The sequence below is a fragment of the Mesoplodon densirostris genome, chromosome 7, assembly GCF_025265405.1.
Source record: "Mesoplodon densirostris isolate mMesDen1 chromosome 7, mMesDen1 primary haplotype, whole genome shotgun sequence".
NCBI lineage: Eukaryota > Metazoa > Chordata > Mammalia > Artiodactyla > Ziphiidae > Mesoplodon > Mesoplodon densirostris.
Window position 1 is genome coordinate 121,198,079 of NC_082667.1, and position 24,924 is coordinate 121,223,002.

The 24,924-nt window shown below is 43.5% G+C and overlaps 2 protein-coding genes across 8 annotated transcripts in view; both read right to left on the bottom strand.

Annotated features, from left to right (window-relative positions):
• NFRKB (nuclear factor related to kappaB binding protein) overlaps nt 1–2,714 on the bottom strand; it is a 36,074-nt gene extending 33,360 nt beyond the window's left edge. For 2 of the 6 annotated variants that reach the window (XM_060104547.1, XM_060104541.1), the window contains exons 1-3: nt 2,619–2,714; nt 1,369–1,522; nt 59–214 (exon numbers count right to left, since the gene is read on the bottom strand). In XM_060104547.1, coding sequence (XP_059960530.1) covers nt 59–193 — 135 coding nt within the window. In that variant the 5' untranslated portion in view covers nt 194–214; nt 1,369–1,522; nt 2,619–2,714. Of the gene's footprint in view, nt 1–58; nt 215–1,368; nt 1,529–2,618 lie in introns of all 6 variants that reach the window. The other 4 variants (XM_060104543.1, XM_060104544.1, XM_060104542.1 and 1 more) reach the window with 4 other exon arrangements.
• A 2,487-nt stretch (nt 2,715–5,201) lies between these two features.
• The window catches only part of PRDM10 (PR/SET domain 10), an 87,477-nt gene continuing 67,754 nt past the window's right edge, over nt 5,202–24,924 (bottom strand). For both annotated transcript variants that reach the window (XM_060103669.1, XM_060103668.1), the window contains 10 exons: nt 22,735–22,890; nt 20,828–21,007; nt 19,862–19,972; nt 18,669–18,869; nt 17,677–17,820; nt 17,049–17,219; nt 15,674–15,814; nt 13,535–13,703; nt 9,611–9,714; nt 5,202–6,940 (listed from right to left, as the gene is read on the bottom strand). In XM_060103669.1, coding sequence (XP_059959652.1) covers nt 6,743–6,940; nt 9,611–9,714; nt 13,535–13,703; nt 15,674–15,814; nt 17,049–17,219; nt 17,677–17,820; nt 18,669–18,869; nt 19,862–19,972; nt 20,828–21,007; nt 22,735–22,890 — 1,575 coding nt within the window. In that variant the 3' untranslated portion in view covers nt 5,202–6,742. The remainder of the gene's footprint in view (nt 6,941–9,610; nt 9,715–13,534; nt 13,704–15,673; nt 15,815–17,048; nt 17,220–17,676; nt 17,821–18,668; nt 18,870–19,861; nt 19,973–20,827; nt 21,008–22,734; nt 22,891–24,924) is intronic.

A 24,924-nucleotide genomic window follows, 5' to 3' on the forward strand; every position in this document is an offset into this window, starting at 1 on the left:
GGAAAAGGCTGAGAGGAACTGCTAGAAAGAAAAAGATGGTGCCGCCGTCACTACTCACATCCTCCAGAAGGTCCTCGGGCAAACTAACCCTAGTGCCCCCCAGGAGGCAGTCCTCCATGATCCGCGTGCCGTGGCCATCTCCACACGGGCCCAGCTCCAAGGGATCCGTCAGCATATGGTCCAAGGAATCCATTGCTTATGTTCCACGGGTAGCCTGGACAAATAAATGCAGTCAGACCTCGAGACAGAAAGGCAGAATTCCCAGGGATCTGTTGATACTAATGCTCTTTCACAAAATATTCTGGCCCAGAAAATATTCAATCACATATCTATTCTTCTACCTTATCCATATACCCTAACGACAGCTAAACAGCTCTTTTCCCTCCCTTCCACCATTGCATCCTCATCTGAATTTCAGATCTTAGCCAGTAGGTCTCTCATTACTCAGAATACTTCTACAGAGACTCCCCAATTTATAGAAGTTCTTACACCTTCATTTTACACAGGAGCACAATGAGACTCAAAGATTAAATAACTAGATCACAGTCCATAATTTAGACTTCCCAGGCCAATAATCTCTCACTCTAATATAATTTATTTTTTTTAGCAAGTAATTCTTTGTTGTTCCTTCACAAAAGAAATTTCACTGAAAATCCAGAGTAGTAAAATTCAGACAGTAACACTAAGTTATTTAATGAGGGCCTGTTAAGTGCCAGGCCTTTCATACACCTGATTTAATTCTTATAAGTGTGCAAGATAGGGTTATTACATCTATTCTACAGATACTAAAACCTAGGATCAAAACAGATAAGCAACTTGCCCAACCCCAGAGGTAGGACTGAAACTCAAGTCTGCGTGACTGCAAACCCATGTTCTTAACACTACATACAATAACTCCTGGATAAACTCTCAGTTTAAATCAGGAAAAGCAAGCATCTTAATATGACTTTATCAGTCCGCATAAACTCTGGAGGATTCAAGCACCTGACCAGGACAGCCAGCAAAGTCAGCGGCCAACCCACTTTAGTTGGTCCAGCTGATACTTAAAACCACGTAGATGAAATGCTATTTTTCTCCTTCCTGTAACAACTAAACACTGCTGGCTGCCTTTAGAAAACTACATAGGAGAACTTTTTCAGAGAGCATCTCATAAGGCTGATGGCTGGAATCAGGTGCACAGCTGAAGCCACAGTTAACAGGGCCACAGGGAGGCTGAACTCAACCACTCCACAAACATTTGCTAAAACCATTCTCTCTCTCTGATTTCTACCAAATAGAGAGAGAGAGAGAGAGAGAGAGAGAAAACAGATTTAACAGTTAAAACACCAAACTCCTAGCCTTATCTCAGTGACTTTGGCCAAATCTTACCTCACGGGCTGTCAATTTCCTTATCTATATAAGATGAAGGAGAGCTGGACCCGGTCCTCTCTACTGTTATTTCCAATCCTGGAATCCTGCAATGAATAACCTCCAGGTGGATGCATTTATATAACTTCATGCAGTCATGTAATGACTTCTCATCCTGAAACTCTCAAATGATAAAGAGTAGACTTGTAATATTACTACTAAAATAAGCACGTTTGCACTAATTATTTCAAGTTATCTTGAAGAGATGTCAGATCTACGTAAAGGTACAGTGGAAAGATTAGTGTTCAAAGCAGCTGCGTTGTCGCCAAGCAACTGTGTCCCACCACCCTTCAGCACATGACGAAGTACCGCATCCTGAACACCCCTGGTGCCTAAATAACTGACTGCAGGTAAGAAAGCACATGGCATTTGCATTTAACAAAACTTTTAAAAAGAAAAAAAGTGTAGATGCAACCTGATGCTCAGAATAAAGTCCTCTTTATAGCCAGAACTGGCACAGAAGAGGGTAACAGCAGCAAAGCCAGTGTTTTACCTGACTCTCAGGAGGATCACCTGTTTCACAACTTGCTCACAAGTTTCTTCAATTAGCTTCACTTCAATTAGTGAAGGTAGTTACTCCAATTAGTGAAGGTAGTTACTCCAATTAGTGAAGCTAGTTACTTCAATTAGCTTCACCTGAATTCACTTCAATTAGTTAACGTGTAGCTAAATTTAATCTATTCGAGGGGCAACCTGTGCCCTGCTACTATTCTGAAGAGGATCTCAAAATACAAAAAGCAGGCAGCTTCCAAAGGGTTGAAAACCGGAAGCCAAGGACTTCTAAGTCTTGCGGCGTCCTGGACCAAAGAGGTCCATCTTTACTAGACCGGGAAGGCCTCTCCCAACGGCCTTTCCCTTGCACCTGGGATAACCTTCACTCCTGGACCCTCCCCAACTCAGAAGCCAAACCCCAGACTCCTTCCGGAGCAACCGCCGGCTCCAAACTGCAAACCCCTCCCTAGCCGGCCTCTCACAAACCCTAGGCCCGGGTCCCGCCCCGCTAAACCGCACCTCCGCGCCCACAGCCCCTACCCCCACACCGTGCCCAACTCTAACACCCACCCACCCGGGCCGCCCGCCTCCCGACACGCCCGCTCCCCTGTCCCGTGCCCACAGGAGCAGTGACCTTCGGAGACCCAGACACTCGTTCGCTCCCTCCCTCCGCTCCCCGGCAACACTTTAACCCTTTCGCCGCCCCGGCCCGTCCTTACCTGCTCCGCGGGCGTGGGTCTCCGAACCCGCTACGCTTCTCGGCCCGCGAGTTCCCGGACGCGCTCGCTCCCGCAAGGCGTCTCGGTGCGTGCACGCTCCGGGCTCGGGCGGTGGAAGGGGCGGGGCTTGTGGGGCGGGGCCTGAGCTGCATGGGGCGGGGCCTGGAAGTGCCGGGAGAGGGGCGGGGCCTGGAAGTGCCGGGAGAGGGGCGGGGCTCGCGGGGCATAACCTAGAGCGGCGTGAGCCCGCCGGGCTGGGCCTTGGGATGTAGTTTGCAGGCGTCTCGTTGGTCTCATCTGGCTTAGAAGCTTCCGGAGGGTGGTGTCGCTAGTCACCGGGCCGCGAATTGAGGCTCCGGAGCCCATGAGTGAGTGAATGCCGTTTTATTAGCTAACGTTTGCATATCTCATAGCCTGCTCCAGGCACCAGGCTGAGCACTTTCCATCATTGTCTTTGTACCACAGCTGTGTGCACTATTAGTTCCCATTTTGTGATTTCTCGAGTTTCGTTGAGGAGAACGCGAACCAGAGCCTGTGCCCCGCAACCCACCCGGGCGTGGCCCCACTTCTCTCTCCCGTCTCTCTCCGGTCCCTGGACCCTCGACGTCCGGAAAGACAGTACACACATCGAAGAAACACATTTTCTTAATCAAACTCGATTAATCTTCCTCTCGTTAAGAATCTAGGCCGCTTTCTTCTTATAAACTAGGTTTAACTTAGAACCGCTTCAAACTTCTTTCACGGCTGCTTCCAACCTGTCGTGCAGAGAGCATCCTCAGTTCTCTCCACTAGATGGAAACATGTCAGTCATGCTGGTGTTCCTCCCTGGTTGGCAAATAGTGGTTTCCAAATAAAGCCAATCGCTCTTCCCTAGCTGGCTGAGTGCCTGCCCCTAGTTCCTGTTAGATTGTTGGGAGGGGTCTCGAATTAGAAACCACCAAGTAAAAGGGGAGGGGAACATCATTCCATATTACCATCCATAAATTCCCTGACTTATGTCTCTGACCACACCAGAGTGAACCAAAGAGTCAAAACAATGTAAGTTGTATTATTAAAAAAAAAAAAAAGATCTCAGAAGCTCCTGTAACTTGTACACATACAAACAAGAAAGATGTTTATTTAAAAAAATATTTATTAATTTTTACACCTGCTGAGTAGCACAAGACTATTAACACTATAACTCACTGAATGTACAGTAAATGTTCACATTTAAATAACAGGATAGGGTCAACATTTTCAACCTGTGGGTCAGCTTCAGCATCTCATGAAGTGCTTTTTAGCCCTACATATCTTATGAGTTTTTTGAAAGGAAAATTCCAAATCAGAAAACAATTCCAGAAGATCAAAACAATAGGTTTCTCCGGAATAAGAGGAATTTTACATGATGAAATATCTGATTATGTGGGCACAAATGAAACAGTAAAAATGTAAAATCTCTATGTAACCTACTCCAAAATGCTCACACTGCACTGATCCAAGTCTACAGAGCCAGTGTGTCTTAGGCGAGGCCACAGTATAAACATTGGCTACAGACATTTTTTCCAAATTGGGTCTTCAGATGGCTTATAATCTGCCATCTCTTCAAATCCAAGTCCTTTTGGAAAGCCATTACCTTAGAATAAATATACAGAATACCTGATCTTAAAGCAATGTTGTTTGGCTTGACTGCCACACCTGCATCTCTGGTTGATAATATACAAATTAGTTTTAGAGTCTTTACTTATTCCACATAAAGACAAAAAAAAAAAGGGAAAAAAAAGAACTTAGATGGGAAAGAAACAGAGGTCCTTCCGCAATACTTTTTATCTTCTGTGTATTTTAAAACTTGAAATAACTGGCATAAAATGAACATTCCATTCAGTGACCGTTTTCCATTTTAATCAGTAAGTTATTCCTGAGGGGAGGGAGGAATACCTTGCTGGTTCAAATTAAAAAGGAATCAACAGGACCAAATTTAAGTCATAAAAACTAAACTGGGGCTTCCCTGGTGGCGCAGTGGTTGAGAGTCTGCCTGCCGATGCAGGGGACACGGGTTCGTGCCCTGGTCCGGGAAGATCCCACATGCCGCGGAGCGGCTGGGCCCGTGAGCCATGGCTGCTGAGCCTGCACGTCTGGAGCCTGTGCTCCACAACGGGAGAGGCCACAGCAGTGAGAGGCCCATGTAGCGCAAAAAAAAAAAAAAAAAAAAACTAAACTGGACCTTCAGGAAAGTCTAATATGCTTTACCTAGCAAGTCTCTCTCGACTGGACACTAGGATATTTATAATCATCACATTGCAGGACCTTGGGACTCAAAAATCTCTATATTGTGACACAGAGTCAATATTTTCTATTGAAAACATCAGCATTACCTCTGTTACCAAAGATATAGAGTCCATTGTCATTTTCTACACAATTACCAAGTAACTCCCAAGTTCTCTTAGTGCCTCAATTGTCAGGGATAACTAAATGAATGCGGTCTCAATAATAAAGTGCAAAGTCTACATATTAGTAAAGTTACTTCACAGAATTGTTTACTTTTCAAAAAGGTATCTTTACCATAAAGAAGCTACTATACTTCTTAATTTATAGAACCAGTTTTTACCCAGAAATATCAATAAAATAAATTATTTAACTTCATTTGAAACTGAAGGTAGGTCTTTCTGTTCTGGAATGATAAATTCTACCATGCCATAATTATTCTAAAAATGTATTAGTATGTCACAAAAAGTTGTTAAACTACATACTGATTTCTGCAGTGTTTTATGTGCACAACTGGAATGTACAGTAAAAAGAAGGGAAATATTTTCCCCATTGAATTCATAGCTAATAAGACTCCCAAACAGGAATAATGATAAGAAAAACTATCACTGAGGCAGTTTTTCTCCCTCTCCCAAGTGACAATGTAATATTGATTGGATTCCTTCCAGATCCCTTATAATTACTCTAACATATTATAAATGGTCCCCACATTTTAATTTTTCCCCTAGGTGTGAAGTTGGTCATCTTACCAAAAGGTCCAGACGAATTGCAATACATTTAAAGTTGAAAGTGTTGAGAAATAAGGAGGACCACCTTTCCATCCAACCTGAAAGAATGTTCATTTTAAGACAGCATTAGAAGTACTAAAATACACTGCATGCTGTGAGCGAGGGTTGCAGGTACACCTCGTACGAGCAAGGATTCACCCTTTACCAATGAGTAATACCAATGCCTTTCAGGAAAGGCAGGAAAAGGTCTCAGTGCTTTTTATGCTCTATATAGTTGTTTTAGTCTCAATAATTTTTCTTGGTACTGTCATCTCCAATATCTCCTTCTTCATACAAGTACAACCAGAGAATGGGAGACCAACCTGTAATCTGGGAGTCTAAATTCTGTTGACACCAAGCATCCTATTCTTGTACAGGGAGTCCACAGTTGTGGAGTAATAAAGTAAGATCTATCAGAACATAAGGTTCTGGCCTAGTCCACTGAGGGCCAGGGTCTGTGGAAAGCACTACCAATAGCCCAACAACGGTTTTCCAAAAAAGGCAAGTTTTTTTAAAAATCAGCAATAAGAAAAATTTAGGTAACAATTTTTCCTTCAGAGCATCACTGATGAAACCTTTGCTTCATCATTTTAATTTTCATATTCAGTGGGCTCCCTTTAAGTTACTGAGAATGCAAACTCACAAGATGAAGCAGTTCTGACCTAATACACGCCCATAAAATGCACCTTCGCCTTTGGTGCCATGGCTTGGAATCAACAAGTCCAGTGGCCATGGACTTGGCACATCCTTTATCCACCTTTGGTACAAACACAATACACTGCTTAATATTTCCACAAAGGAAAAGTAAGGCTTATCTATGTGTTAAAAAACCAACTCAAGAGCAAGGCAAGGTTTCTCTGTCTTGAAATCTACTTTCCCCTGAAAGATCTCCATTCCTTGGCAGAAACTCCTAGGGTTTGAAGAGTCCATTTGGTAAAGATGACCTTGATAAAATGAGCCCCAGTGTATGTATAAGCGTCAAACCTGTGATTTCCAAACTCTTAAGTGATAAATCTTAAAAAAGGAGTTCTAAGTGTCAGAAGCTTCCAGACGTTCCAGACGTATGAATAAGAAAAGACATGATGTGACTCTTTGATTCTGGCTCAAGGATGGAAGTTAAGGTTTAGTGATGTGCACTTCGCTGCTCCCATTCCCGTTGGTGGTGGTTGTAATGATATACTGGGTGGGCTGTTGGCTGGTGGTCTGGGGGTCCAAGTCACCATGCGCAGTTGGCTGAACCTGGACTCCACCAGTGAGAGCAGAAGCTTGCTTTTCCTCCAATTCTGATTGACTTTCTGATAGCACATAATGACCCTAGAACAGGAAGAAAAAGATCTTCAGAAATCTGAGGCCTAAAATGGGGGGTAGAGTTATGGGGGCACGGTGGGGAGAAGGAATATGCAAAGAAATGTTACATGGGGAACCAAACTAGGCACCTATGGGAGACACTTTGCCTAATTCCTTTAGAGAAGTAGACTACAAAGGTAACTTAAGGGAACACCTTGGTCGTCGTACCAAATGATACAGTGAGGAACTTCAGGGACAGAAATTTGCATCATGATGGTAACCTACCTGGCAAAGGAAATGTGCTATGGTATTGTCCCTGAGAATTTAGAAATTCATAAAATAAGGTGACTATCTGACAATGTTTAAGATTAATACAAAATGGATCAAAGGAGAGATATTTAAATTCTCCTTAAAGAGGAAGAATGACACCCAAGTCAAGATCAGTGGTTCCCAGACTTCAGAATTTCAAAGACCAGCAAAATTAAAGTAAGAATAAATGTTCCCAAATTTTATTTTGCCAAGTAAAATCATTTTTTAAATGCTACTGTCAAATGAGAGACATTTTAACACTCGAAAGCATAGGAAGAACACAACCTTAGAATAAAAGTCTTTTGCATTGAATAAATTTAACTTTATGAAAACATACGTTGTCTTAGTTTTTCTTCATTTTCCCTCTGATCATGAAAAAACATCTCCATAGACCTTCAGCTAACTCTGTCCCTACATTAACATTTTTAAAGAAAGAATGTGTCTGTAAGAGGGAGAATTGGTCAGCTACACAAGCTGAGAAAAAAAGAAGTCACAGAGGAAACTCGGGCAGCATCCTTTCCAAGCACTGTCCAGAGAGAAAGCCACAGCCAAATACCCATTTGATTTATCGAGGGCTGTATGTTCTGAGTCCACACTCATCAAGCCACTCTTTGATCAGGATTTGGTTTCCTGTGTGGGTCCTTCTCTAGCAGGAGGGAGCTGGTTCTCAACCAAAGGTCCATGGACACCTAGGCAGTTCATAGGTAGGCTTCAGAGAATCTATAAACAAAACTGCACATCAAATTTGTATGTATACTGTGGCAGATGGAAGGGAACATCCTTGGCTATATAATCGGTTTCCCAAATGGGTTCCTGGCCAAAAAAAAGTAGAGTCAGTGAGTCCTCACAAAGAGCAAAAAATTTCACTGATCATGCCAATGAGACTATTCCATTTTATATTAGTTATTGTTTCCATTGACAATAGTGTTACTCTGGATTTATACATCTCTCCTAAGTCTGGTTAATGTGAATTCTTGTGCTGAGAAATGGGCGAGCTCTCAGTGTGCTTTGAAAAATAAATAAATAAATCAGGTTTCTGAGGCCACTAGACTACCCTGCTACTCTTTGAGGCCTCTTGGGAAATAGTCTTCCCCTGGGAACATCTCAATATCCCTAGTCACTTAAGAGTATTTTTCTTAATTTACATACTCTGTCTTCCAGAGGCAGGCCAGAAGAAACCAGTGAAGATAAAAACAGAGGTAGCAGATATAATCAACATTGATAGGCCTAACCTAAATATAACAAAATAATTTATGGCAATGTTTTTCACCTGGGGTGGGTGAATTGTTTAAAATAATTTAAAAGAGCTCCATAATAGGTTCATCATATTATCTTCTCCCAACCCAGTTGAGGACCAATAGTCACGAAGACTCATATACTTTCTAAGAAACACATTAAAAAGATGATTATCTACATGTATATGTATGTATACGGATCTAGGAGGTTCATTATAGTTATTAATTGAATAGATCTTTATTGAGCATTTGCTATAGCCCAGGCCTCCTGTGCAACAGCACTGAGGATAAAGAGATAAAGACAAAGACCTAGGTTTCAAGGAATTAATTGCCTACTGGGAAAAGATAGCACACCAATAATTAAAATAAACTGTGCCACCCCTATGTTCATAGCAGCACTATTCACAATAGCCAAGACATGGAAACAACCTAAATGTCCATAGACAGAGGAATGGATGGAGAAGATGTGGTACATATATACAATGGAATACTACTTAGCCATAGAAAAAGAATGAAATAATGCCATTTGCAGCAACATGGATGCAACTAGAGATTATCATACTAAGTGAAGTAAGTCAGAAAGAGAAAGACAAATACCACATGATATCACTTACATGTGGAATCTAAAATATGGCACAAACGAACCTATCTACAAAACAGAAACAGACGGACGGACGTAGAGAACAGACTTGTGGTTGCCAAGGGGGCTGGGGAGGGAGAGAGACAGATTGAGAGTTTGGGGTTAGCAGATGCAAACTATCACATTTAGAATGGAGAATCAACAAGGTTCTTCTGTATAGCACAGGGAACTATATCTAACCTCCTGGGATAAACCATAACGGAAAAGAATATTTTTAAAAATACAGAAAATTTTAATGTAAAAAAGAATGTATATATGCGTAAAATTGAGTCACTTTGCTGTATAGCTGAGATTGGCACACCATTGTATATCAACTACACTTCAAAGAAAAAAGTAAAACAGAAATAAAATTTTAAAAAAAATTAACTGTGCTATAATATAGCACCACAAGAAATTACAGGAATACAGAGGAGGTGCCTCTAACTCAGATGTGAAGAGTTTGGGAGAAGATGGGGGAGGGGGAGGGTGGTGCAGCATGGGGAACAGGAAAACCCTCCAAGCAGCACAGCTTACTGGAGTCACCGCCTTCACTTGGCCAGTGGTGACCGGAGTTGCCACGCCACTGTCTGTAATCACAAACTGTCCCGGGGGGAGCGTCATCATCTGAATCTCCGATGCTGAAAAACAGGAAGGAGCCATAGTTCAGTGGTCTCAGATTTTAATACAAGTTGTAGAAACAAATACCTAACCAGTGACCACATTCCCTACTGAGTCACTTTCCATGGATTTTCTTGCTCTGAGAGTCTTATGTTGATATGATTTCTTGATACAGCGAAAGCACCTCTGATTAAGAATTGATCACATGAAGCTAGTAGAGAGTTACCAAATGTTGGAAACAATCAGTGCATCTCCTTCAAATGTGGCTTCTGAATATCCAGAAAGACAAATATTCAAAACTTTAAAAACCTTGAGATAAGTTACAAAGATTCACCTGTTAGCTCAATATCTTTATCTTTTACAGTCACATTTGATTCCTGGCACAAGGTATCCACTACTGCCTAGCAATCACAACTTAGTCTAACATGAATTTTACTTCACTACCATGTTATTAAAGCTAATTAAAAACAGAGTTCACCCTAGCACCCAGTTGAAAGCCTCTAAATCACATCCTCTACTCAAAGGAACCAGGACTTCTTGGGAAAATGGCTGATTCCAAACCTGGGTCAGAAATGTACAAGGTGAGCATGGAATCTGTTGTCATACCAGCGTGTAAGACACTATAAAAGACTACAGAGTCATGTGGGAAAGATACAGAAAGATGTTCCCACTAGCCAAAGATGGGATAATCTGAGCATCAACAAGGATAATGACTGTGATGTTTTGTTTTTTTTTAAATAAATTTATTTATTTATTTATTTAATATTTGGCTGCGTTGGGTCTTCGTTTCTGTGCGTGGGCTTTCGCTAGTTGCTGCAAGCGGGGGCTACTCTTCGTTGCAGTGCACGGGCTTCTCATTGCAGTGGCTTCTCTTGTTGCGAAGCACGGGCTCTAGGCGCACGGGCTTCAGTAGTTATGGCTCGTGGGCTCTAGAGCACAGGTTCAGTAGTTGTGGCACACGGGCTTAGTTGCTCCGCGGCATGTGGGATCTTCCCGGACCAGGGCTCGAACCCCTGTCCCCTGCATTGGCAGGTGGATTCTTAACCACTGTGCCACCAGGGAAGCCCTGACTACAATGGTTTGAAACACATCCAGTGGGTTGAAATTCATAAGTACCCAGCGATACTAAAACACACATGCCTGACATTGGTCACCTTGGATAATACTAGGAAACAACTCATTATTTTGAAAACTGGTAAATAAAGGAGATGAGCCGAGTATTTAACGCATCTATTCTGCCATTCCTGTACAAATTGTACCTCAGAGTAACCTGATGGTTAAGGTAAAACTGTTTTCATTATGGAAGTTTTCTAGCAATAAGTGTATAAAGAATGATAGAATATGACAACTCTGCAAAATCCCTACTGAAATAGTGGAGCAAAGGAAAAAGACAGAAAAGCATTATGTGCCTCCCGATGGAGCCACATACCAACAGCTATGGAATGTTTTGGGGGAAAAAAACAACCTGAATCTGATCAAGCCTCTAGGTTTAACTGCCCATCTATAGGAAATAAAAGAGACAGAGGAAAGCATCTTAAATGACAATACAGGGATGTCAACAGCAAAATCCAGAATGTGGGGAACTCTACAAACAAATGACCCAGTTTCTTCAACATGTTAACTGCAACTTAAAAGAGAGAAGGAGAACACATGTATTAAAAGAAAAAAGGTAAAATCGATTGCAATGTATGGCCCTTATTTGGAACCCAATTTGAAAAACCAGCTATTAAAAAGACATTTATGGGGCTTCCCTGGTGGCGCAGTGGTTGAGAGTCCGCCTGCCAATGCAGGGGACACGGGTTCGTGCCGCGGTCCAGGGAGATCCCACATGCCGCGGAGCGGCTGGGCCCGTGAGCCATGGCCGCTGAGCCTGCGCGTCCGGAGCCTGTGCTCCACAACGGGAGAGGCCACAACAGTGAGAGGCCCACGTACCGCAAAAAAAAAAAAAAAAAGACATTTATGGGACTTCCCCGATGGTGCAGTGGTTAAGACTCCACACTCCCAGTGCAGGGGGCCTGGGTTCAATCCCTGGTCAGGCAACTAGATCCCACATGCCTCAACTAAGAGTTTGCATTCCACAACTAAGGAGCCCACCTGCCACAACTAAGACCCAGCACGACCAAATAAACAAATAAATAAAATATTTTTTAAAAAAGACATTTATGAGATAATCACAGAAATATGAACACTGGATATTTGATGGTATTAAAGAATTACTGTAATTTATTTTTAGGTGTGATAACGACACTTAGAGTTGTGGGGTTTTTTTAAAAATATTTATGGATGAAATGATATGAATTATTACATAGTTGGAGGACTGGGAGAGGATGACAGCATGTACATATCAGATGAGACTGGCCATGATAACTGCTGAAGCTGGATAATGGGTACAGGCACGCTCATTATACTGTTCTATTTTGTGTGTGTGTGTGTGTGTGTATACACACACACACATATTTTTTTGGCCGTGCCACGCAACTTGCAGGATCTTAGTTCCCCCACCAGGGACTGAACCCGGGCCCTCAGCAGTGAAAGCACAGACTCCTAACAACTGGACCACCAGGGAATTCCCTGTTTTTGTATATTTAAAACTTTTTCCTAATAAAAATTTTCAGATCGTTTCATCAAGTTAGAATGCTAGTTCTTACTATTATTACAGTGGCTGTCAGCATCATTTCCACGTTCCTCTCATAGGAATTAAACTGAGTATAAATGTCTATCTATTTACCAGGGTTCTACTGGGATTTATCATGAGGAGGAATCCTTCCTTGACAGAAACTAGACTCAGCTCTCATTGTGACCACCAATATTTAGGAGAATAGATGGTAAAGATAACTAAATGGTAGCCTTTGAGCCTGGTCTCCACACCAGATCTACATAACACAGCCAAAGATCAAGCACAGCAGACACGGACCCAAAAAAAGAAATCAGTAGTAGGAGAGAGAGAGATCAACACAGCCCTTATTCCTCCTAGCTCCTGCTACTGAGCTCTAACTGTTACTGTTTCTCCCAGATCTTCAATGATAACGGTCTCAAACTTTTCAGCTCATACCCAGGACTGTTGTCCCCACCAAGGTTTTTTACCTGTTGGACCTTTGGCAGTCAGGCTAAACTGCTTCTGGTAGCACTAACCTCAGGGTTTTGAAATCAGCTACTCATGTATCTATCTCCACGAAATAATGGTCTCTATGAGCCCAAGACTATCTTGTTAGGAGGGGCAGCACAGTGGGCTGGTTTACAGTGTAAACTCTGGAGCCAGACTGCCTGGGTTCCAGGCCTCTGTTTAGTAGCTATGTTCCTTGGACGAGTTGCACTGTGTCTAAATTGTCTTATCTGTAAAAGGCAAGTAACGATTGTACTTTCCTAGGAGGTTGTTGTGAATACTGGAAGTGATATAGATGCAGTTTAGAATAATTCCTGGCACCTGGTAAGAGCTTGATGAAAGCTAGCTAACATTATTATTGTGTGGTGCTACTTATACGAATGTCAGTATTGACCTTTCGTACACGCAGGGTCTAGCACAGTGATATTCAGTAAATATTGGTGGAAGAGGTGAATCATGACCTCATACCCTCAATCCACCTACTCTATTACTTAAACCACCTGCCTACACTTCCTCCAGCAATATTCCTGAAGTGTTGGAAAAATGTCATTTCAGGGTGGCCCTGAATCAGACGCCGCCTTGAATTGTGCCATGAAACTCAATGAAGTACAAGTTCTACAGAGTGTAGAAAATGGCCAATGATCCTTTAAGCCAGAAAATGGATGACAAAGCTGATGAAATTCCTCCCCGTGGCTGCAGGTTCCCCACCCGCACCCAGGAGGGCCACCCTTACTTACAGTAGCCGCGGAAGGAATTCCAGGCATTGGGGAGGTACGTGTGCTGGACCGTGGTGCTCTGGGTCTGCTGCTGGAGGGCCTGGCCCTGCGAGGAGCTGCCTGCAACCTGGGAGGGGCTGAGCCCCTGCTGAGACTGCTGCGGGGAGGGGCTCAGCGGCTGCCCTGCCACCTGGAGAGAAAAGAGACCAGGATGCGTTAAACTGTCAACTAGCCACTGAAGAAAGTGCATCGTGATCATGGGGACTGTAACACGGAAGGTAGCACTGCTAAACTAGAAATATTTTAAATAAGAACAGAATTAATGACAAGCAATCATAACTAGGAAATCCTAATTAGTTTCCAAAGGATTATCTACAAGGGTATCCAAAAACTTAATTTCCATATGCTTGTTATAAAAGTAGATGAATGAAAGTATAATTATCTTTACAAATACACCACAATCTCCCACCTCTGTGTCTTTACTCACAGTGAGAGCATGGTCAGATCATAATGCCTCCCCAGCTACCATATCAAAATCATACCCCTCCTTCAAGACCTAATTCAAACACCACTTCTACAAAATTTTCCTTGATTCCCTGTTAAATACCGTCTTTCCCTCACCTGTACTCCGCTAACCTAATGACACATCCACATGGTCCTCAGACCCAGTCAAGAGGGAGCCCTGCAGGGACCTTGGCTGGCCCTTCTCCAGCTGTGCCCTTCTCACGTGAGGCCTCATAGACCTTGGAAATGGCCCTGCACCCACTTCTGGGACCCTCACAAGTCTCTTCCCTAGGCTTGGCCTACTGCAGGGGTCCTGTCTCCTGGATGTGGCCCCTCTAACGGTATTCGGGCACCTGAGACCAAAGGGGTGGCCATGGATCACCATTTGCAGGGGTGTGGATGGAGCTGAGACACATGGGATGGGGTGTCCACGTGGTACACAGGCCCTGTGAGTGCAGGAAGGAGCCTGAGTGAGGAGAAAGGGGAAGCAGGCTTGGGGACGGCTGTCCCTGGGCCACCTCATCCTGACAAGGAACTGAGTCTGTCCTGGCCCTCCAGCCTCAGGTTCCTTTGAGAAACTTAGAAGTGTGAAGCTAGTGGGGGTGGGAAACTCACGGCCCCTTGTGGATAGAGGCTGCTTGTCCTGGGCTGGAAGAAGTCACCAGAAACCTTATTGGGGGGGTGGGGAGGAGGGGCAATCAGATGTCAAGCCTCCCCCCACCCCCCAATAAATAGGAAGGCAGAGAAAGTGCATGTTTATCCTATGGATTCCACAGCAACTGGAGCCAGCAAAAGAGAGAGAGACATCCTTTCTCCTACATTCCTCCCACCCATACCGGGCCGCTGCCAGTGTCAACCATGCGTTTGGCAGAAAAATGCATTTAATTCTGAATTGGCACTATCCATGTTATTTAGTATCCATTGTTACTTTATGTATATTTTTCAATTTTATCATTATGAAAGTACCTATGTCAAGCAGGGAAGACAGAACATGTTTATTTAATGATTTGTGAACTTGATTGAAACTTTTAATTACTCAGGATGATGGTACGCAGGCCTTCATTTGTGCTCTGGAACCTGGGAATGTCACGGGTGGGTCTACAGGCATCCTTTATGGCTCAGATACCTTCATTTCATGCCCTATTTACTTATATATAGGTGTTATATCCCTACTAGACTCTAAGGTCCTTGAGGGCAAGACCTAGAAAAGTTTCCTGCAAAGATTAAGAATTTAATAAATATTTTTGAATGGATGTAACTCTGCGATCTCAATGATAGTCTCTATCACACAAACATAGTAATACTCCACAAAGTCACTGTTCCAAAATTATAGAAACAGCCTAGCAATTGCCGACTGTCATACAGCCATTTAGAACAGGAAGCAAAGGCCAATGTTGTCTTTAGGAGATCAGAGCCCAGGGCTCCATCTGGACAGGGGAAGCTAAGCACTTAATGGAAGTGCATCCCTAATACCAACAGAAAAATTGGAGGCAGAGGTAAGACTCTTTAAATGCCCGCAAAATAATGATATCATTTCCATAGTCAAGGAGACCAGGTGTGAAGATCACATGTCTTCACTCTTAGTACATCTTCAGGGTCCCTGAGGCCACATGAACCTGAGACTAGTCCCTGGAGCAGTCAGTGGGAGCAGCGTACCTGGGAGGCGGGCGCGGCCGGGGCGGGGGGCTCCGTGACCTGGATGTGTTGCACCTGGATGGCATGCTGCGTGTAGGTCTGAGGGTCGTGGAGCTGGGCGACGTCCACCGTGGACTGCTGGGACTGGTGAGGGGAAGTGGCCTGCGGGAGGAGAAACGCAGACCCATGCTGATTAAGGTTAAAGGAAAGCCTTCCAGAGAAAAGGTGTAGCTAAAACAACATCCCAGCAGCAGAACAGGCAGGGCTTCAGAGCCGGGGCTCACTGCCGGAGGAACCACACCGGGGCCAAGCTGGCAAGCATCAGGGAAAAAATTAGTTTTAAAAATTATGCTTATTAACCATAAGACAGTAACGCAATTTCATTCTGGAAGACGAGGAGATGAGGGAATATAGCTCCTAATAAGAAGCTGACTGAGAAGCTCTCAGGAATCAAAAATCTTTTTTCCCTTAAGTTTCAACTAATTTTAATGGCCTACCCTTTATCAGTTAAAAGAGATCAAAGGAGAAAATTTGCTGTCAGCTTGTCACACTTAACCACTAGAACAGTGATTCCTAACCTTTTATGTATCACAGACAACTCTTGAGAATCTGATGAAAGTACAGACCCTTTTTCTACAATAATGTACATATATATCATAATTTACAGACAACTTCAGGGATTCATAGATTCCTCCAAAGCCTAAAATGAAAAACCCTCCTATTAAAAAAAAAAAAAAGATAAAGAATAGTCAGTGACAGTGGCAACTTCCTCTTTCCTGCTTTCTTATTAGTTTTAAATTTTCAGAGTCCAATTTATTTCAAAGTAAAACGTTTGTTTATGTGTGCCTTGAGTACATTTCCTTAGTATAATTAAATGAAACAATAGTTCTGGGAGGACTTTTTTCGTTTAGCTCCTGAATCAGTAAGAATGAGGTATTAATTACCTTGTAGAAGGAACAGTTATAACTTGCTACTAATAAGGTACTAATCGATATTCAAAATTCACAATTATTCCTTACAACCTCCCACTGATAGACGTCATTCGAGGCCTGGGTAGGGGCTGATCAAACAGCCTCCTCACCAAGTAGTCCACCTGGGTGCCCAGGGTAAGGGTTCAGAAGAGGCTCAGTGCTGCCCTGCAGTAGGGCAGGATAGTGGTATACACTGGAGCCGAAAATCTCTGGATACTGTTGACAGAAATCTCTTACACTGCTGAATCCAGAGCCCTCGACAGCCCGGGCTTTATAAATGCCTTAGACTCCAAGCTGACATGCACAGTATGTAGGGCCCAGTCCCAGCTCTGAGAATTAGGTGTTTTAGCTGACCCCAGCTGCTGTGTTGGCTGGTGGCAATACGGCATTCACGCAGGTAAAGAGAAATAAACGCAGGACAGTACCGGGGCCACCTGCACCACTTGAAGCTGTATGTGCTGAGGCTGCTGTAGACCAGATGTAGACTGCGACACAGGAATGTACTGGATTCTCTGGTAGTCCCCTTGCGGCGTTCGGTAATCCGTCGTTAAGGTCTGGGACAGTTCCGTCATAGCCTGGGTTAGCAAGTCTGTTGTCTGCAAAAATCACAAAAAAAGCACATCCGCTGATAACACTGTTGCTTGTAGCTATTTCAGTGCTCTGAAATCCTACAAAAAGTTGGTTGGGGATCATGGGACCACGAATAAGCCCTGAGCTCGGATAGAAAAGTACCCAGAGTTAAGAAGGTGTTGGAAGATTACCTATATACCTCTAGCTGTCTGTCTGTGTCAGGCCCAGGGAGTTACCCCGGAGGTTCTGACCATCTTGCAGTGAACAAGCAGCACTGAGAATTTCCTGCTCCTCCTTTTACAGAGAGCTTTGGAAAGCACCGACTGGGAGACCCCATCGTTCAGCGTCATGCCTGGTATAGAACCCTGAAGGGTGGTGGGCTACATCTGCAGCCAATTAAATACCAAGACAGACATGGCCTTGGCCCTGAAGCTGGGATGGGCAGCGGAGGACAGGAGTCGCTCTTACCGGTCACACACTTACCACCACAGTCTCTCCAGTAGCACTGTCTGTAGTTAAAACAGCTGGAGCCGCACTGATCACAGCTGTCGTCAGAGGTGTGTGTATGGTGTTAGGGAGCTGGGCGTACTCTGGATGCTTCTTCCGAATGTGTTGTACCATCTTGGTCTGAAAAGGTATGGCGAAAACCAAGAAGAATTACTAGAATAGGTTATTTTCGATCTTTCTCAAATGCAAGCCCTCCAATGGTTCCTATAGTCCTTCATGTTATGTTTTAAAAAAAAAAGAGCATGGGCTTCCCTGGTAGTGCAGTAGTTGAGAGTCCGCCTGCCGATGCAGGGGACACGGGTTCGTGCCCCGGTCCAGGAAGATCCCACGTGCCGCGGAGCAGCTGGGCCCGTGAGCCATGGCCGCTGAGCCTGCGCGTCCGGAGCCTGTGCTCCGCAACGGGAGAGGCCACAGCAGTGAGCGGCCCGCGTACCACAAAAAAAAAAAAAAGAGCAACACTGGCTCTGCCTGCCCTTCCTGAAGCAGGACAATGGTATGAAAGGGAAAAAAGAAGACGCTGGCAAGAAAGTCGTGTGAGCCCCACGCTATCAGGCAAGGTCAGAATACCTCACAGCATCCCCTTATACCACCAATACCTGCAGCAATCAATGACAAGCCCCGCGGCAAAGATGACCCCCTTTTCAAGAACCATCATTTAAGTTTTTATGCAGCGCTGCTGCAAGCCTGAGCTCATAAGCCACTAGCAGGGAATATTCAAATCGGACACCCACCTCGGGCCAAGGGAAAAGGAAATCATTCAAGTGCTCAGATGGCACTAATTCCCGGGAAAGTCCACCCTATTCTCTTCCCGTTCTGTGCTATGCTCCCTGTTCTCAGGAAGCAGCTCCTTTAGCACCCCCATCAATTCAGAAGATGCCATCACGGCATCTGGATAAGTACTATCTCTTAAGCAATGTTCCCTTAAACCATGACCTTGGTTCCGACGTGGTCCAAAGCCTTCCCCGTACCTTGCTGCTGTACTGTTTGGAGCAGTGAGGGCAGCACACAGGCGGGGTAGCTATAGTGCCTGTGAGCTGGGTGTGGGTGCTCAGCATGGGGTCTGGTTCTCCAGGGCCAGCGGGACGAAGTTTCCGAATGCTTGGTGGGAGCTCAGCCCCAGGATGGTTCTTCAGAATATGGGCTTTTCGCTTGCTGGCACTCTTATAAACCTGCAAATTCAAAAGCTTTGCCATGAAAGAGGTATATACTTCCACTTTCTTGCTTAAGGCAATCTAACAACTTCATTACAAGGAAATGAGAAAAAGTATTCACGTAGTCCAAAATAAAATATATTAACAGATATGTTGAAGGATAGTGAGGATATAACATAAATCAGAATAACGTAAGAACATAACATAGATACGTGAGGCATCTGCCTTGAATTTATACATCTAAGATAGGAATAGTAAAAACACCTTTACCTTTACCCTGAAGTTTAAGAGGTGAATATACAGTCATAGAAACAATTTCTTTTAAAGCCAGTTCACCCTTTAGTCTTTCGGTGAAAGATCTCATGTGATGTACATAGTTGACTATGAGATGCCAAAGAATCGTCCAAAATGGCAAGTCTAATAGCAACTAGAACCTGTAGTGGTGAATCTGTGCTTAAAAAACGTTTCTTACTTTTAAGTTGACACCACTTATACACAGCTTATAACTGATACAGCTGACATTGTATAAGGAAACAATATTACAACGAAACAACAAATGTATATTCTATTCCTGTGTTTTTTTGTAACTATGCAAAAACCAAGAATGGAATAGTACAGACAGAGTATTCACATCCTACGCAATCTCCTAGAAATCCAAAATCTACTCTGTATTTTACAAGTAGGATGACAAACACCCTCATTTCAGAGCTTAGGAATTTAAAATGAATTCATATACTAAGCTCTTGGCAATAAGCCTCTTCTTTAACAGCAAAAATCACAGAGAGGAGGAACAAGAAAAACACAGTTGACTAATTCTTAAGAAAAAAATTTTGGCTTAAAATGAGGCCGCACTCCTGGCCCTTTCTTGTCGGAATGGAAGACTACTGAAAGGCATGGAGCCATCTGTTAAGAGAAACTGCGAGATCCTAGTATATATTTATACATGCAGACAAACTGGCCCTGAGTGGGGCTCCCACAGAGGTATCCTCCTATGGACAGTTTCCTTTTACCTTATCACAATACTGACAAAAGTAGTCACGGTTGGGCTTTATGATGGGTAGAGTTAACTCTGGCACCTCTTCTATCTTCATGTCTGGGTGCCTCTTTGATAAGTGATTTACCTAAAAGGAAAAGAAGCAAATGAGAAGAAGAGACCCCGTGACCAGCAGACGCTGAACAAACACCTCCGATACTGAGCGCGAGCAGCTGAAACTCTCTGAAACGACACCCCAAAAACATGAGGCCTTTGGCCAGAACCAGCACTGACAGGACCCTCTGACACCGACACATTAACAGGAGTTAACAGTAACTCAGCAAATCACTGAAGGTGAATTGGGTTGCTGTGGATTCCACCGATAGCCTTTGACTGAAAGAGCTGCTGGTGGAAAAAAGGAAAATCACACTAGCAGGAATTTCTTTCGAGAAGTCTCCTGATGCAAGCCTCTCTTTCATTATTTAGTGCCCTGGCCTTACTGAGGACGTTGAATGAGACACAGATATATTCTGCAAAAACTATCATCAGGGCCAAATGAGTTGAGAGCGGAGACCTGGCCCTCCTGGTGCTTCAGCTGACCCGGTTCGCATACCCTGCCTTGGCGGAAAGTTCCCTTCTATTGCTGTGTCATATCTGGAACAACTGGTGTGGGGGGCTGCAAGGCAATGACCCTGCCAGAGAGTACGTTCGGGAACACAGAAGAGAACAGGAAGAGGAAGCACAGAGCAGAGCCGGAGAGGGGCAAAGCAAAGCAAAACGAGCAATGAAAAGTGATCAGCAGACCTCTTCCAAGAGACACCAGAAATGAACCATGGCAAAGGCGGCAAGGGGTGACCAGCAGGGAGAGAAGCCCCAAGCCGGGAACCGTTCGCCTCCGCTTTGTCCCTGGCCAGGGACGAAACCCAGTGACAGATTTAGTGCAGAACACTGTGTCAGAGCCATCGCCTGAGCAGGGGCGGGCGGTCTGGAGCCTGGCACTGACCAGCATGCCTCGTCTCCGGAAGCCCATCATGCACAGGCGGCACTTGAACGTGAAGCTGTCGTAGTCAGTGGACGTGATGCGCGGCTTGAATGTCTTGGAGCGGCTGATGCGGTCAGCTTTCTTGGCCTCCCTCTCAGGGTTGTGCATCCTCTGCATGTGTTCCCGTAGTTTGTCTTTTCGCTGTTTAGAGAGAATTTTTGAGAAGGCAGAGGGGTGGGGAGTGGGAGTAGAAGATTTTTAATTGAAGGGGTAAAAAAAAAAATCAATACAAGTTAGCAGTAACACAACCCACCAGGTTACCTCCGAGGACACGGTAACCCTGGCTGGGAATTACTCTGTTCGCTAGCAAGTTAAGTGCATTCCAATGAGCCTTGCTTGAAAATGACCATCCAGTTTGAAAACCACACAATGGTTTTTGAGAAGAAACGTTTTGCATTTATGTAGAAGTGATCAAAGGGCACGTGGAATAAGTTTGGTATTAAGAACTACAAGACAGGGACTTCCCTAGCAGTCCAGCAGTTAAGATTCACACTTCCACTGCAGGGGGTGCAGGTTCCATCCCTGGTCGGGGGGACTAAGATCCCACATGCCTTGCAGTGCAGCCAAAAAGTTAAAAAAAATAAAATAAAAAGAACTACAAGACAAATTGATAATGAATGGTAGGTAATACTGGATTTACAAAGCCATGTGTGTTCTCAATTACCACACGTTTTAACACACATAATGACATTCCTCTAAATCCCAAATGAATTTAAGTAAGTATCTCTCACCATATAAATTTAGCAGTTCAAGTAAGCAGTTACACTGCCTGCTATGTATGGGGCACACGGTCTAGGTCACAGCTCTTAATCTGATAATCTAATCTTCTAGTGATACATGTTGATGTGAGTCCACAGACAGAAAATGAAGCAGAGCCCATCCTGAATAAAAGCAAATTCCAAAAATGCCAGCTCCCTTATCCAGTGAGGCTCTGCTCTTGGACATACGATTACACTGCTATTGGTCTTATAAAGATTTTGAACCTTTCTACCAGACCAGTTCTTTCCATATTTTGGTACGAGGACGTTTCTGTAACTACTTCATTTTTCAGCACATTTATTTAACAAACATTTCTTGAATGACCACCGTGTACCTGGAACCATGCTAAGTTCAGAGGTGCAATGCCAGGCATCCCCACCAACCTCCACATTCTACACAAATGCCTCCTTTTAAAATTAGTTCTCCCCTCCTGAATCCATTTCGGATTCTTTTCCAGTTTCTATGACAGCATGACCTACTCATATTCTGCAGAGTGTCTCTCAGTGACATCTTGGCAGAATCATCTGGTTTCCCAACGAAGCATATTTTACCACTTTCACATTTATTTGTTTAACTCTTATCTGAGTCTCCCGTGGGTTTTTCCATTGCTTTCTTCTAAATTCCAGGCACGTTTCTGATACTTATTATTTTTTATCTTAATCCTGGAAGTCATTAACATTCCCCAAAATAGTCTAGGCCCTCTCAACATCCCACAGATTTCCCACCTCTGTTGGATGACAGTCCTCATGCCCCAGGGCTCAATGATCAGGCTCTTACACTTAATAAGTGCTCAGTAAAAAATTTGGTGGGTAAATGTATTGTCCTCTTAGGAGTTCCTCGATAGCAATTTAGTTCTATTCGTTATACACTTGGATTCTTGTAAAAGATGCATTAGTACTCTGTTTGGGGATTTGAATTAATTATTTTGGGAAATTAAGGTGAGTTTTCCCCTTAATTTGATCTTAACAGCTAAGTCAAACATGCGGCACAAAGTACATCTCAAGTCTGTTCTTTGAGCATAGATGATACACCCATGAAATGAGCAGGCTCATCCTCAGCTTGTCAATTTCAGTGGCCGGAGAACACCCAGGCTGCTTGCTGGTTCCTACCTTAAACTGCTTCCCACACGTAGAACACAGGAAGTCCTTACGGTCTGAGTGCCGGAGCATATGCAGCCGCAGCTTGTCGGGGCGGCAGAAGGCCTTGTCGCACTCCGTACACTGGTAGATCTTTTCCGAGTGGAAGCTTCGCACGTGTTTCTTCACCTGGCAGTGAGGACACAGAAAGTCAGGGGAAACGACCAAAGGCAGCTCAGCGACGCTAGAGGGAGCCAAACGCTGTGCCGTGGATCTTCATCAACCCGGCCTCGGGGGCCAATCAGGTGTGACTGATAACGGGCCTCAGTAACACTATCCCCGTCACAGAGGCCAGAAAGCCTTACCAAAAAGCAAGAGTTCCCTTGGATTTAAATGAATCTTGGTAAAAATTACCTATAAGAGGACAAAAAAATCATTCCTTCTCACTTTTTCCTGCTTCCAACATGTACAGAAGCAACTTAGCCCGCTGTAGTAATTGGTCCTTTTACATCTTTTTATCAAATCAGGTTCTGAAGAATTAAAGACATGAATTAGACGAGAGAAAACACATTACCCATATATGAGAACAATACAACACCACCATCATTTCCCCTTAATTGGGACGTAGTCCCTATACTTTCAGATAATTTAAACAAAGGAATATGGCCTCTGAACTCTCTTTGCCATAAATACCCAGCAAAGAAGAGTTATGGATGGGAGCTAAGTAGTGAGTCATATCAAACCACTCCTGCAAGACATTTTCCTTCATTATTTTTGGAGTCTCTTTTGCCATTAAATTCCACCTTAACTTCTCTAATTGTTTGTGTAAAGTGAGAAAATTACCAAGACTCCCAACACTAACAGAACTATGATTAAATCCTAGTCTCCTTTTGCTTTGGTAATTAAAAAAAAAAAAGAGAGAGACACACAATATTTTTACTAGATATATAGACTTACTTGTTCATTCACTAGCATGTAACAATATTATCACTTGAAGTCCAAATGAAATCATGAATATTCTGGAGTTTATCCTCACCCCATTTTGCTCCAGAATATAATACAAGGGAGGAGGTCAGTGCTTAATACAGAAGTATATTATAGCCAAAACATGGAAGCAACCTAAATGTCTATTGACAGAGGAATGGATAAAGGAGGTGTGGTACATATATGCAATGGAATATTACTCAGCCATTAAAAAGAATGAAATAACACCATTTGCAGCAACATGGATGGATCTAGAGGTTGTCATACTGAATGAAGTGAGTCAGACAAAGAGCAATCACTTATATGCAGACCCTTTAAAAAAAAAGATACAAATGAACTTATTTATAAAACAGAAACAGACTCACAGACTTAGAGAACGAACTTATGGTTACCGGGGGGAAGGGTTGGGGGGAGAGATAGACTGGGAGTTTGGGATTGACATGTACACACTGCTATATTTAAAATGGATAACCTGGGCTTCCCTGGTGGCCCAGTGGTTAAGAATCCACCTGCCAATGTGGGGTACATGGGTTCGATCCCTGGTCCAGGAAGATCACACATGCCACGGAGCAACTAAGCCCGTGCGCCACAACTACTGAGCCTGCGCCCGAGAGCCACAATTACTGAGCCTGCGTGCCACAACTACTGAGCCCACGTGCCTAGAGCCTGTGCTCTGCAACAAGAGAAGCCACCACAATGAGAAGCCCACACACTACAATGAAGAATAGCCCTCGCTTGCTGCAACTAAGAAAGCCTGCGTGCAGCAACGAAGACCCAACGCAGCCAAAAATAAAATAAATAAATAAATAATAAAAAATTAAATAAAATAAAATGGATAACCAACAGGACCTACTGTATAGCACAAGGAACTCTGCTCAATATTATGTAACAACCTAAATGGGAAAAGAATTGGAAAAAGAATAGATACATATATATATATAACTGAGTCACTTTGCTGTACACCTGAAACTAACACAACATTGTTAATCAACTATACTCCAATATATAATAAAAAGTTTTTAAAAAACAGTATGTTATATACCAGCTTTCTCTTTGTTTCCTTCCAAAATGCATCACCTTAGTAGCACAAGACAGGAAGCCAAAGTGATGGGGAGAAAATGTTTCCAGGCCAGGAAATGGGAGTATGTCTTCTACAAGCGCCATATATTTTATGAGTAGTGGGTATTGGCAAGGATTAGGAAAGACTTTTTAAAGATTTTAACCAGATCTGGATGTTTA